Source organism: Bos indicus, chromosome 28 (genome assembly GCF_029378745.1).
Source record: "Bos indicus isolate NIAB-ARS_2022 breed Sahiwal x Tharparkar chromosome 28, NIAB-ARS_B.indTharparkar_mat_pri_1.0, whole genome shotgun sequence".
NCBI classification, from domain to species: Eukaryota; Metazoa; Chordata; class Mammalia; order Artiodactyla; family Bovidae; genus Bos; species Bos indicus.
The window spans coordinates 10,049,538-10,063,403 of record NC_091787.1 but is presented as its reverse complement, the minus strand read 5'-3'; the positions used below and the strand labels follow the sequence as shown (position 1 = coordinate 10,063,403).

At 41.3% G+C, this 13,866-nt stretch overlaps 1 protein-coding gene and 1 pseudogene across 1 annotated transcript in view; one reads left to right on the top strand and one right to left on the bottom strand.

The window, feature by feature from the left end:
- Positions 1-13,866, bottom strand: part of RYR2 (ryanodine receptor 2) — an 832,848-nt gene that overhangs the window by 596,688 nt on the left and 222,294 nt on the right. The window contains exon 2 of the mRNA XM_070781954.1: positions 10,585-10,704. Coding sequence (XP_070638055.1) covers positions 10,585-10,704 — 120 coding nt within the window. The remainder of the gene's footprint in view (positions 1-10,584; positions 10,705-13,866) is intronic.
- On the top strand, positions 3,299-8,238 carry LOC109553593 (kinesin-like protein KIF11 pseudogene; annotated as a pseudogene).

Genomic DNA, 13,866 nt, shown 5'->3' with positions numbered 1-13,866 from the left:
TGTCACCTAGGTTTTCTTAGATATTATATTGTCTGTGGGTTTCACGTTTTCCCATCAGCACACGTCTGTTTTTATGTAGAGATTCAAAGAGAGTAACAACTATGACTCTCTAATAACTTCTAATTTCTCCATAAACTTTTAATAATAATAAGGTGGGTATCTCTGAAAATCACTAAAATAAACAAAAATGTCTTTCATATAAAGAGTACACAGTAAGCATCCATAATTATGAATTACAAATAACCAATTAAACATATCAGATATATGTTTACATTTTCTGCAAGAAAATATATGCTAGAATTATGAAACATTCTCTTTCAGGAAGAGATTAGCCTGAATAAGTATCCTAGGAGACTGAAACAGTCTTTTGAAAAAGTAAGTCTTGCATTTGATTAGAAGTTTCTGTAGCTTAAGATATTTCTGGGATCATTTCCAGAAACACATACATAATTTACAGTGACTGACCACTCAATGCTAACAATAATTCTGTTCTCCCAACCTTTATAATAAATGCAGGAGAACCAATTTGAGAGGTAAAAAAAGGCAATCTCTCATTTTCTACCAATGAATGTCAAATTCAAATGCATCTGCATGAAACAAATCAGTATCTAAAGTTTGATAGTTTAAACAGGAAATGAAATCTACAGCTTTGACTCTTTGTTATTATAAAAAATTAGAAGTGTATTTTATAAAAGTATGTCCTAAGACTAGTGGTTCCCTTTCAAATTTAATAATCTATTAAATGTTATAAATCACTTACTTCTGCTTCATACTAAGAAATAAGAACATAAATGATCTATACCCAGTGTCCTCAGAGAATTCAGAAGCTGCTACATGTAGCTGGGAGTATGCTGCTGCTGCTGCTGCTGCTGCTGCTAAGTAGCTTCAGTGGTGTCCAACTCTGTGCGACCCCACAGACGGCAGCCCACCAGGCTCCCCAGTCCCTGGGATTCTCCAGGCAAGAACACTGGAGTGGGGTGCCATTTCCTTCTCCAACCTTTATAATAAATGCAGGAGAACCAATTTGAGAGGTAAAAAAAGTATACATACTTACAAATTCAGGGAGAGAAGGTGCTGTGGATATTACACAGAATTAAGCCCAACTGACAATATAATAGCAACATAAACAAATCATTTGAGAAAAACAGTCCATAAGAGGGACTGTTGTAGATAGACTTTGAAGAACAAGCAGTATTTAACCGGCAGGAAAACTAAAGGAAGGATATACAATTTAGTGAGAACAAAGTAAAACGGAAGTATGAAAAAAGCAAAACAATACGGACATAATAGGGAATTGTCAAGTAATCTGAGTAGGGGAAAGAAAAGAGTATTTATGCTGTAACAAATATAAAAAAAAGTTCAGATCGGTTTACTAGACTTCAATTGCTATTTTACTCTATGCTTGATAAACAATTTCAGTATCTCATCCTAAACACAAATTGTCAGATAAACCAAAAAGAATAAGGGAGCACAACAAGAACAAAACAAATGGCTGAAATGGTCAGTGCACTATGTCATCAGTCACAACTATGAGCCAAGTAGCCCTTGATGTACATAACTGTGTAAGTTTTTGCTGAAGTATCAATGATTACAGCACTATATTTATTTCAGGTACACTAACAGAGTATATTAAATAGAATGTTCTGCTTATGTTCACTTCTAGGATTTTATGGCTTCAGGTCTAAGATTTAGGTGTTTTATCCATTTTGAATTTATTTTGTATATGGTGTATGGAAACATTCTAATCTCATTCTTTTACAAGTAACTGTCCAGTAGTCCTAGCACCACTTATTGAAGACACTGTTTTTAATCCATTGATATTCTTATCTCATTTGTCATAGACTACTTGACAGTAGGTGCTTGGCTTTATTTCTGGGCTCTCTATTCTGTTCCATGCTGCTGCTGCTGCTGCTAAGTCGCTTCAGTCGTGTCCGACTCTGTGCGACCCCATAGACAGCAGCCCACCAGGTTCCCCATCCCTGGGATTCTCCAGGCAAGAACACTGGAGTGGGTTGCCATTGCCTTCTCCAATGCATGAAAGTGAAAAGTGAAAGTGAATTCACTCAGTCGTGTCTGACTGCTAGCGACCCCATGGACTGCAGTCTACCAGGCTCCTCCATCCACGGGATTTGCCAGGCAAGAGTACTGGAGCGGGTTGCCGTTGCCTTCTCTGATTCTGTTCCATAGACCTATGTATTTCTTTTTATGTCAGTACCATGTTATTTGATTACTGCAGCTTTGTAGTATAGTCTGAAGTCAGGAGCATAATACCACCAGCTTTATTCTTTTTTCTCAAAACTGCTTTGGGATTGTTTCCATATACATTTTAGGATTATTTGTTCTAGCTCTGTGATAAATGTCATGGGTATGTGACAGGGATTCAGTTTAGTTGCTCAGTTGTGTATGACTCTTTGCGACTCCCAGGGACTGCAGCATGCCAGGCCTCCCTGTCCATCACCAACTTCCAGAGTTTAGTCAAACTCTTGTCCATTGACTCAGTGATGCCATCCAACAATGTTATCCTCTGTTGTCCCCTTCTCCTCCTACCTTCAATCTTTCCCAGCATCACGTGGCCAAAGTATTGAACTTTCAGTTTCAGCATCAGTCCTTCCAATGAATATTTAGGACTGATTTCCTTTAGGATTGACTGGTTAGATCTCCTTTTAGTCCAAGGGACTCTCAAGAGTCTTCTCCAACACCATAGTTCAAAAGCATCAAATTTTCGGCACTCAGCTTTCTTTATACTCCAACTCTCATATCCATACATGCTGCTGCTACTGCTGCTGCTGCTAAGTTGCCTCAGTAGTGTCCAACATGACTACTGGAAAAACCATAGCTTTGACTAGATGGATCTTTGTGGGCAAAATAATGTCTCTGCTTTTTAATATGCTGTCTAGGTTGGTCATAACTTTTCTTCCAAGGAGCAAGCATCTTTTAATTTCATGGCTGCAGTCACCATCTGCAGTGATTTTGGAGCCCAAGAAAATAAAGTCTGTCACTGTGTCCACTGTTTCCCCATCTATTTCCCATGAAGTGATGGGACCAGATGCCATGTAGATTGCTTTAGGTGGTAGAGACATTTACCAATATTATTTCTTCCAATTTATGAATGAAATATATTTCTTTGTATCATCTTCAATTTCCTTCAACAAAGTTTTATAGTTTTCATGGCAAAGGTCTTGTCACCTCCTTAGTTTATTCCTGGGTATTTTATAATTTTTGATGCAATTTTAGACAGGATTGTTTCTGTTTTCTGTTTCTGACATTTCATCATTAGCAAATAGTAAGCAGGGCTAGAATGTTCACTGGGCTCAGGCCGTGGCATGCAATAGCGAAGGTGAGGGAAACCAAGCAGCCATCTCCACAGTTTTCAATCTGCCCTCTCCACCCCGCTTTAGGAGCAAGCTAGCGCATGCCCACAGCTCATGAGCAAAATCTGGGCTTCCCATAGCCCTCCTGTGAGTCCCACCAGCTCTCCAACCAGCAAAGGAACTCAAGTTCCCTGTGCCAGACCCCTGGGCTGGGACACCCAACATGTGGCTGGAACTGCTCACTCCCCGAGACAAATCTCCACCTGTATAATTTCTCTCTTCCTCTGAGTCCCCTTCTAAAGGCACAGGTCCCAACCTGATCACTTCTCTTCCCTTCTTACAAGATTCCGTGTGGATCTTTCTTACATCCTTGGTTGTACAGGACTCTAAGCCAGTTTCTAGTTAGTTTTCAGTGAGAAATGTTCCACATTTAAATGTATTTTTGATGTGCTTGTTGGGAGAGGTGAGCTTCACCTCCTTCTACTCCATCTTGGTGGATCTCAATATTAACTGGATGCCTGGCCTATTTCAGTGCCTTGACTGCTACATGCCACCCCTACTAGAGAATCGAGAGAATTCATTTTTAGTACTGGAAATCAGCTCTTATATTAAAGACCAAGGCAACGACAGCCAGTACCGTGAAAAATCAAAACCTAGCTAACTGGCCTGCCTGGTTCTAGCCACTACAAAATACCAGAAAACACAGGGAAAGTACTAAATATTAAATTCTTGATATGCTTTCTAAGAAGAATATTTTTCACAACTGATACCTAGCACAGTAATTTTCACAAAGAGAATGCTCAATAAACATTTGTCAAATTAAAAATAAATCAAGGCAGGGCTATAAAATGCATAATGTTATGTCACCCATCATTGTAACATTAGTAACATGACTTGGCACTAAATTATTTTAATAAATCATATATAGACATTGTTCCATTGTTCACAGAATAATCAAAGGGGTACTGTGTCATTAAGAATCAGGGATTCGGGTTTCCTGGGCTTGGAACCGAGACTAGGTTTGTGGCTGGGGGGTTAGGGCTGGTGTGGGGCGGGCGCATCGGAAATCGATGGCGATTTCCGAAAGCGCGCCAGTGCCCGGCAGGGGAGGAGGGCGCCCGGCTCCGTGGCCCGGCCTTCTTTGGGGGCGGTCGTGGCATCTCAGCCGAGCTCATCTGCAGGGGTGGGCGGGGAGCATCCAGGTGGTGGTGAGATGCAGACCATTTAATTTGGCAGAGCGGAAAGCTAATGCCCATTCAGTAGTAGAATGGGATCATGTGTGGAAGGAAGTCAGTGTTCGAACTGGAGGACTGGCGGACAAAAGCTCAAGGGAAACATACACTTTTGATACGGTTTTTGGAGCAAATACTAAACAAATTGACATTTACCGAAGTGTTGTCTGTCCAATTCTGGATGAAGTTATTATGGGCTATAATTGCACTATTTTTGCATATGGCCAAACCCACGCTGGAAAAACCTTTAGAATGGAAGGTCAAAGGCCCCCTAATGAAGAGTATACTTGAGAGGAGGATCCTTTGGCTGGTATAATTCCACATACTCTTCATCAGATTTTTGAGAAACTTACTGATAATGGTACTGAATTGTCAGTGAAAGTGTTGCTATTGGAAATCTATAATGAAGAGCTCTTTTATCTCCTTAGTCTGTCTTCTGATGTTTCTGAGAGCCTGCAGATGTTTGATGATCCCCATAACAAGAGGGGAGTGATAATCAAAGGTTTAGAAGAAATTACAGTATCCAACAAGGATGAAGTCTATCAAATTTTGGAGAAGGGGGCAGCAAAAAGGACAGCTGAGCAACTTTGATGAATGCCTATTCTAGTCTATCCCGCTCAGTTTTCTCTGTTACAATACCTATGAAAGAAACTACAGTTGATGGAGAGGCGTTTGTTAAAACTGGAAAGCTGAACCTGGTTGATCTTGCAGTCAGTGAGAACATTGGCCATTCTGGAGCAGTTGACAAGAGAGCTCGGGAAGCTGGAAATATCAATCAGTCCCTGTTGACTCTGGGAAGGGTTATTATTGCTCTTGTAGAAAGAACACCTCATGTTCCTTATCGAGAACCTAAACTGACTAGAATCCTCCAGGACTCTCTTGGGGGACATACAAGAACATCTATCATTGCAACAGTTTCTCCTGCATCTCTCAATCTGGAGGAAACTCTGAGTACATTGGAATATGCTCACAGAGCAAAGAACATACTCAATAAGCCTGACATTAACCAGAAACTCACCAAAAAAGTTCTGATTAAGGAATATACAGAAGAGAGAACATCTGAAACAGGATCTTCCTGCAACTCGTGAAAAAAATGAAGTGTACATTTCTGAAGAAAATTTTAGAGTTTTGAGTGGAAAACTAACTCTTCAAGAGGAAGAAATTGTAGAATCGGTTGAAAAAATTGCTGCTATTGAGGAAGAGCTAAATAGGGTTACAGAATTGTTTATGGATAGTAAAAATGAACTTAACCAGTGCAAATCTGACCTGCAAAGTAAGACACAGGAACTTGAAACCACTCAAAGACATTTGCAGGAAACGAAATTACAGCTTGTTGAAGAAGAATGTATCACCTCAGCTTTGGAAAGTACTGAGGAGAGACTTCACGATGCTGCCAACAGGTTGCTCAATGCAGCTGAAGAAACTACAAAACATGTATTTGGTCTCCATTCTAAACTGGATCGTAAGATTCTAAACTGGATCGTAAGAAGGCAGTTGATCAGCATAACGCAACAGCTCAAGGCTTTTTTGGCAAAAACTTGATTCAGTTCAGTCGTTCAGTCATGTTCGACTCTTTGCGACCCTATGAATCCCAGCACGCCAGGCCTCCCTGTCCATCACCAACTCCCGGAGTTCTTTCAGACTCACATTTATTGAGTCAGTGATGCCATCCAGCCATCTCATCCTCTGTCATCCCCTTCTCCTCCTGCCCCCAATCCCTCCCAGCATCAGAGTCTTTTCCAATGAGTCAACTCTTCGCATGAGGTGGCCAAAGTATTGGAGTTTCAGCTTCAGCATCATTCCCTCCAAAGAAATCCCAGGGCTGATCTCCTTCCTGACTGGTTGGATCTCCTTGCAGTCCAAGGGACTCTCAAGAGTCTTCTCCAACACCACAGTTCAAAAGCATCAGTTCTTTGGCACTCAGCCTTCTTCACAGTCCAACTCTCACATCCATACATGACTACAGGAAAAACCATAGCCTTGACTAGATGGACCTTTGTTGGCAAAGTAATGTCTCTGCTTTTGAATATGCCATCTAGGTTGGTCATAACTTTCCTTCCAAGGAGTAAGCGTCTTTTAATTTCATGGCTGCAGTCACCATCTGCAGTGATTTTGGAGCCCCAAAAAATAAAATCTGACACTGTTTCCACTGTTTCCCCATCTATTTCCCATGAAGTGATGGGACCAGATGCCATGATCTTCATTTTCTGAATGTTGAGCTTTAAGCCAACTTCTTCACTCTCTTCTTTCACTTTCATCAAGAGGCTTTTTAGTTCCTCTTCATTTCTGCCATAAGGGTGGTGTCATCTACATATCTCAGGTTATTGATATTTCTCCCGGCCATCTTGATTCCTGCTTGTGTTTCTTCCAGTCCAGCGTTTCTCATGATGTACTCTGTATAGAAGTTAAATAAGCAGGGTGATAATATACAGCCTTGACGTACTCCTTTTCCTATTTGGAACCAGTCTGTTGTTCCATGTCTGGTTCTAACTGTTGCTTCCTGACCTGCATATAGATTTCTCAAGAGGCAGGTCAGGTAGTCTGGTATTCCCATCTCTTTCAGAATTTTCCACAGTTTATTGTGATCCACACAGTCAAAGGCTTTGGCATAGTCAATAAAGCAGAAATAGATGTTTTTCTGGAACTCTCTTGCTTTTTCCATGATTCAGTGGATGTTGGAAATTTGATCTCTGGTTCCTCTGCCTTTTCTAAAACCAGCTTGAACATCTGGAAGTTCACGGTTCACATATTGCTGAAGCCTGGCTTGGAGAATTTTTAGCATTATTTTGCTAGCGTGTGACATGAGTGCATTTGTGTGGTAGTTTGAGCATTCTTTGGCATTGCCTTTCTTTGGGATTGGAATGAAAACTGACCTTTTCCAGTCCTGCGGCCACTGCTGAGTTTTCCAAATTTGCTGGCATATTGAGTGCAGCACTTTCACAGCATCATCTTTCAGGATTTGGAATAGCTCAACTGGAATTCCATCACCTCCACTAGCTTTGTTTGTAGTGATGCTTTCTAAGGCCCACTTGACTTCACATTCCAGGATATCTGGCTCTAGGTCAGTGATCACACCATCGTGATTATCTGGGTCATGAAGATCTTTTTTGTACAGTTCTTCTGTGTATTCTTGCCACCTCTTCTTAATATCTTCTGTTTCTGTTAGGTCCATACCATTTCTGACCTTTATCGAGCCCATCTTTGCATGAAGTGTTCCCTTGGTATCTCTAATTTTCTTGAAGTGATCTCTAGTCTTTCCCATTCTATTGTTTTCCTCTATTTCTTTGCATTGATCACTGAGGAAGGCTTTCTTATCTCTTCTTGCTATTCTTTGGAATTCTGCATTCAGATGCTTATATCTTTTCTTTTCTCCTTTGCTTTTCACTTCTCTTCTTTTCATAGCTATTTGTAAGGCCTCCCCAGACAGCCATTTTTCTTTTTCATTTCTTTTCCATGGGGATGGTCTTGATTCCTGTCTCCTGTACAATGTCACGAACAGTTTGTTTAATAATATGGAAGAATTAATTAAGGATGGCAGCATGAAACAAAAGGCCACGCTAGAAGTTCACAAGACCTTGTTTGGTACCCTGCTGACTTCCAGTGTCTCTGCATTAGACACTATTACTGCAGCAGCACTTGGATCTCTTATTATCGATTCCAGAAAATGTGTCTACACTTGTTTCTCAGATGTCTAATATGATATTGAAAGAACAGTCATTAGCAGCAGAAAGTAAAACTGTACTTCAGAAATTGATTAACGCAGGAAACTATGAAACAGGAAGGTCTGGTTCCTTCAGAAAATTGCAAACAAAATCCCTCTCCTCGGACTGCGCATGAAGAAGCTCGGCAGCAAAGCCCAGGGCTCGGAACCCTGAAGCTCCCCCTATCTGCGTCTTGCCACCACCTGGACGTTCTTCCCCTTTTCGTCAGATGGCTGGATGGCATCATCGACTCAATGGACATGAGTTTGAGTGAACTCCAGGAACTGGTGATGGACAGGGAGGCCTGGCGTGCTGCAATTCATGGGGTCACAAAGAGTCGGACACGACTGAACTGAACTGAAGACAGTGTTGTGGAAGCACAGAAAAGAGAGGTCCAAAGCAAGCCCCTTTCTCAGAGGAAGCATCCAGAATTGCCTTGAAGAATAATTAGGAAATGTTAAGGCCACCACAGGTACTAAATCGTGATGAAAAAGACACTGAATGTTACTTTAGGACTATGAATTTATCCTTTGAGTGATGAGAACTCATCCTCGCCAAATGATTCCAAGCAAGAAAGCAAGGTCAGATTTGCGTTTTCCGACCACGGTCCCGCAGTAGCTGTTGAAGGCTCAATCTACGTGGCTCAGCATCCCGCAGGCCTCTCAAGGAGTTTGTGCAAACACCCAAAGCCGTCAGCCTATAACTCCCTGCAGGTGACGCTACCCGGCTCCTCTCGCGCTCAGTGACTGCCTGCTTCCATAGGAGTAGTACTCTGGGCATTTTGGCAGTGTTTATGGTTACTCGACCTGATTAGATGTGGGTCGCAGACCCAGGAAATAAAGAATCATGGGCCTGTGCTAATAAAAATAATAATAATAATAATCAGGGATTCAAATCAAAAGACTGAGGTGTTAAGTGTGAAAATTTGCCATTATCAATGCTGTGGCATCAAGTCACAGGAAGCCTCTGGTCTAATACCTGTCATCTCTCAGCCATCCATGCCCTCAAGTGTACAGTGAATAGAACAGCAATAACTATGCATAGCATACTCTTATTGTGACAATCAGATGCGATCATGCATGTCAAATGACTCTGTAAACTAAAAAGTGCTACCCAAAAGATTAATAAACTGACTGTTTTCTGGTTGACTGTCTACCTGCAGAGGTATCTGCCTTTCCTCTCTTTCCTTTATTCTATACACTCTGATCTTTCAGCACACCCTCTAAATCCTCCAAGCATATTCCCAACCCCTTACTAAGTTTCCTCACCATCACTGCTTCTCATCAGCAGACCCAGCAGTTGCCCTGCAAACTTCTGCAGGCACCTTCCACTGCTCTCCCCACTTTTAATCTTAATCTTTCCACATTCTCTAATCCAGTGGTCCCCAACCTTTTTGACACCCAGGACCAGTCTCACGGAAGACAATTTTTCCACCAACAAAGGGGCAGGGATGGTTCAGGTGGTAATGCAGGCAATGGGGAGGGGTAGATGAAGCTTAGCTTGCTCACCCACCACTCACCTCTTGTGGTAAGGCCCAGTTTCCTGAGAGGCCACAGACTGGTCTGCAGACCAGGTGTTGGTGACCCCTGCTCGAATCCACAAAAAAGTCAAATCAATCTTTTAAATATTACATAGAACTGCATTGTTCACCTGATCCAATGGCCTCCTTTCTTACTAGGAAAAAATATCAACTATGGGGTTGGCCAATAAGTTTGTCTGGGTTTTCCCATAAGATGTAACATAAAAACCCAAACATTTTGGTCAATCTAATACTAACCAAGGGCTGGTAGGCCCTTCACCTCCCCTCACTAGTGGCCCCATTCATGGTACCAGAGCTGCAGTGCCTATTGGTCCTTCCTTCAAGAGACTGTAAGCCCATTCTTAATGAGGGGCCCTTGCATTGCCTGGTCTCTCTTTCCAGAATGGTCAGGAACTTACTGCTTCTCCCTTTCTCACTTCACTCAGCTCAAACGTCACTGTCTCAGAATGGCCTTCCCTCCATACTCTTTGCAAAAGTCCTTACCTCAGCACTCTCCACCCTGTCACTCTGCTTGTCTTCAGAGCCCGTATTGGTTCTGAAATTATTACCATGTTTACTTATCCCCTGGGATATAAATAGCATGGGAGCAAAAAGACTCTGTCTCTTCCTCTTAACAACTGCATCTGAGTTATGTACATGGATTAGGGGCTCAATTGAAAAGTGCTTACTGGATAGTGAAAAGACGGTTCAATTTCCTTTAGTTGATGTGTTCCGCAGAAAACCGAAGAGTGCCCACAAATAACTTCAGCGCCACTATTAAAACCTCAGTGTTTGAATGGACTGAAAAGGCTTTACCTCACCTTGGAATTCGAAGTGGACTCCAAGAAGCAAAGTCTGTTGCCAAATCCTTCTGCCGCCAAGCATAGTTTCTGTTGTTCTTTGTGGATGGTCGCGGTACACTGCAGGACCACTTCATCATCCTGCAAAAGGAGAAAAAGAGGAAAACAGTGAGATTTGGCATGACTCAGCCAAACTCAGATCTCGAAACTGTTATTTTAGTGCATTTTAAAAATCAAAGCAAAGTGAATCTAAGAACTGTCCTTCCCAAATCCGCACAATCAAGTCCTAGAGCATTTTTATTTATCAAAAAAAGACAACCGGATAAGAAAGCTGTGGTACATATACACAATGGAGTATTACTCAGCCATTAAAAAGATTACATTTGAATCAGTTCTAATGAGATGGATAAAACTGGAACCTATTATACAGACTGAAGTAAGCCAGAAAGAAAAACACCAATACAGTATACTAACACATATATATGGAATTTAGAAAGATGGTAACAATAACCCTGTGTACGAGACAGCAAAAGAGACACCGATGTATAGATCAGTCTTATGGACTCTGTGGGAGAGGGAGAGGGTGGGGAGACTTGGGAGAATAGCATTGAAACATGTATAATATCATGTATGAAACAAGTCGCCAGTCCAGGTTCAATGCACGGTACTGGATGCTTGGGGCTGGTGCACTGGGACGACCCAGAGGGAGGGTAGGGGAGGGAGGAGGGAGGTGGGTTCAGGATGGGGAACGCGGGTATACCTGTGGTGGATTCATTTTGATATTTGGCAAAACTAATACAATATTGTAAAGTTTAAAAATAAAATAAAAAGATAACCGGGTAGCAAGAGTCGGAAAAAGTTACTACCATTGAAGAAAATTAACAGCTTTTTGCAATCGACAGAGGCAACCTGAATAGAAAATGGTAAAATACAGGATTTCTATGCTAGAGTTCTTACACACTGCTTTAATACATCAAAATTATCAAGAAATGCTCTGACATATTCCTAGGACATCGAGTATCATCAAAAATAGAACAGAGTCTACTAGCAGGCTTACAATCACATTGTTCCAAAACTGACTCAGGAAAACAGGTCAGTAACAGAGCTTCTGGGTTCAAATCAACCCAAAAAATCATTTTAGTTCAACCACACACTGGCAACTTGATCCTCTGTGAAATAATCCTGGATTGCTTAAAAATGTACAGAGAGGTGATTTGTTAGTTCAGTCCTCTGAGACCCAACTCTTGGTTTCCAATCAATTAAGTTCACAGAATTAGAGGAAAAACTATACAAGGGAAGGATGATCCACAGGATGACTCAGTACAGGCAGTATGAGCACAGCGAGAAGCATGGGCTTTAGAATTTGCAATAGCTGGGCCCCTATTCCAGTTCTGCCATCGACAAAGTGAGGAGAGAAGTGAGATAAACTTCCACCGTGACTGACATACAAAAGGCCCTACATCAATAAGACATGGGAGATGGCATTATCATCTTTAAACAAAATATATCAATTTAACAGGTGGGGGCAGGAGGAGAAGGGGACGACAGAGGATGAGATGGCTGGATGGCATCACTGACTCGATGGACGTGAGTCTGAGTGAACTCCGGGAGTTGGTGATGGACAGGGAGGCCTGGCGTGCTGCGATTCATGGGGTCACAAAAAGTCAGACACGACTGAGCAACTGAACTGAACTGAAGTGATAAATACCTAAAAAGTCTAACCATTTATATTTTGATATTTCAATCTCAAAGAAACAGTATACCTAACAGAGAAGTAAAAACAAACAAATATTCTCATCAACCCTTTTAATTAGAATCAAGGTGAAAAGGGAATATGAGTACATGCTGGAAGACCCGTGGTAGAATGGTAGAGAAGAGGTAATGTGACAAATATTTAAAAGCAGAAAACAAGCCCTTTTGGTTAACCTGAGGAAAATGCTATATCCATTGGGAAAGTACAGCTCTAATTTAAAAACCTTTATCAATGCCATGTACTTGCTTTATTTCCTGCGTGGTAGCAGCAGTACCTAATAGCTGGCTTATAGCATCAGTCATAGCCAAGTCCAATCTCTTAATAATTACCTTCCAACTATCCCCCCAGTGCTCATTAATTTCCAGTGAGCATTCAATTGTTGCATTTCAAAAGTCAATTGCTTTAAAAAAAAAAAAAAGGCTTATTTTCATATAATGAGTACATCTGAAGATTACATCATGTTCAGCATGGCTATAATAAAAAATAATGAAGTATCTTTGTTGCTTATATAATCTGCAAGATCAAAGATACATTGTGTTTGCCAAATAGGTGGTGTTAATAACAAAGTGCTGAATTGTGCTGATGTGTTCAATGCCTTCCCAAATCCCCAATGTCTTTGCTATCTTGTCTCACTGCCTCTGTGGAGTGAACACCAGCATGGAAACTTGGGTAAGACAGACTTCTTTGGATACCAGAGGTGATCTAAATACCAGTTAGGGGTCTTCCCTGGTGGTCCAATGGTTAAGTATCCACCTTCCAATGCAGGGGATACAGGTTTGATCCCTAGTGGGAGAACTAAGATCCCACATGTCACAGGCAACTAAGCCTATGTGTTACAATTAGAGAAGCCCGTGCACTGCAACAAGAAAAGCCTGTGTGCCTCAACAAAGAGCCCATGCAGTCAGAAATCTTTAATAAATACCACTTAGTAAGTAATTACTGCAGTGGACTAATTAAAGACATTTTAGGAATGGGAATAAGAAAATACAACAAGGTACAGGGCAGGTAAGAATAAACAGTGATACCCAGTAAGCTCCAAAAGAAGAGAAGGCACATCACATTTACCAAAAATATAGCATGTATCAGTCCTGGCATTAATTTAACCCTCCCAATATTCCAGCAATATACTGATCATTCATACACACAAGCAGTTGAGGAAACAGTTGAGGAAAACGAGGCTCAAAGTAACCTGTCACTCACAAACGGCTGATCATACTTATTTCCAAGAATTGATCATGAAACCTAATTTAACTGAAAGTCCCCAGCCCCACATTGGTTCTGAAGGCTCAAGTGACTTTTACTACTTCTGTTATCTAAAGATGTACTTCTCTATCTTTAACATGCATCCTCTCACTCATGGGTCTTGGGTAGATTCTGCATTTCTAACAAGTGCTCAAGTATGAGGGAGATTCAGAATGAGTCCCAGAAAGGACCCTGATCCCAGAAAAGATGTGATAAGTCTTTTATAAGAGTTTGGAGGCAATCAGTAACAGTCGAATGTAACAGTTAAAATACGTCATGGATTTTGGACAGAACTAGAAATGAGAGCA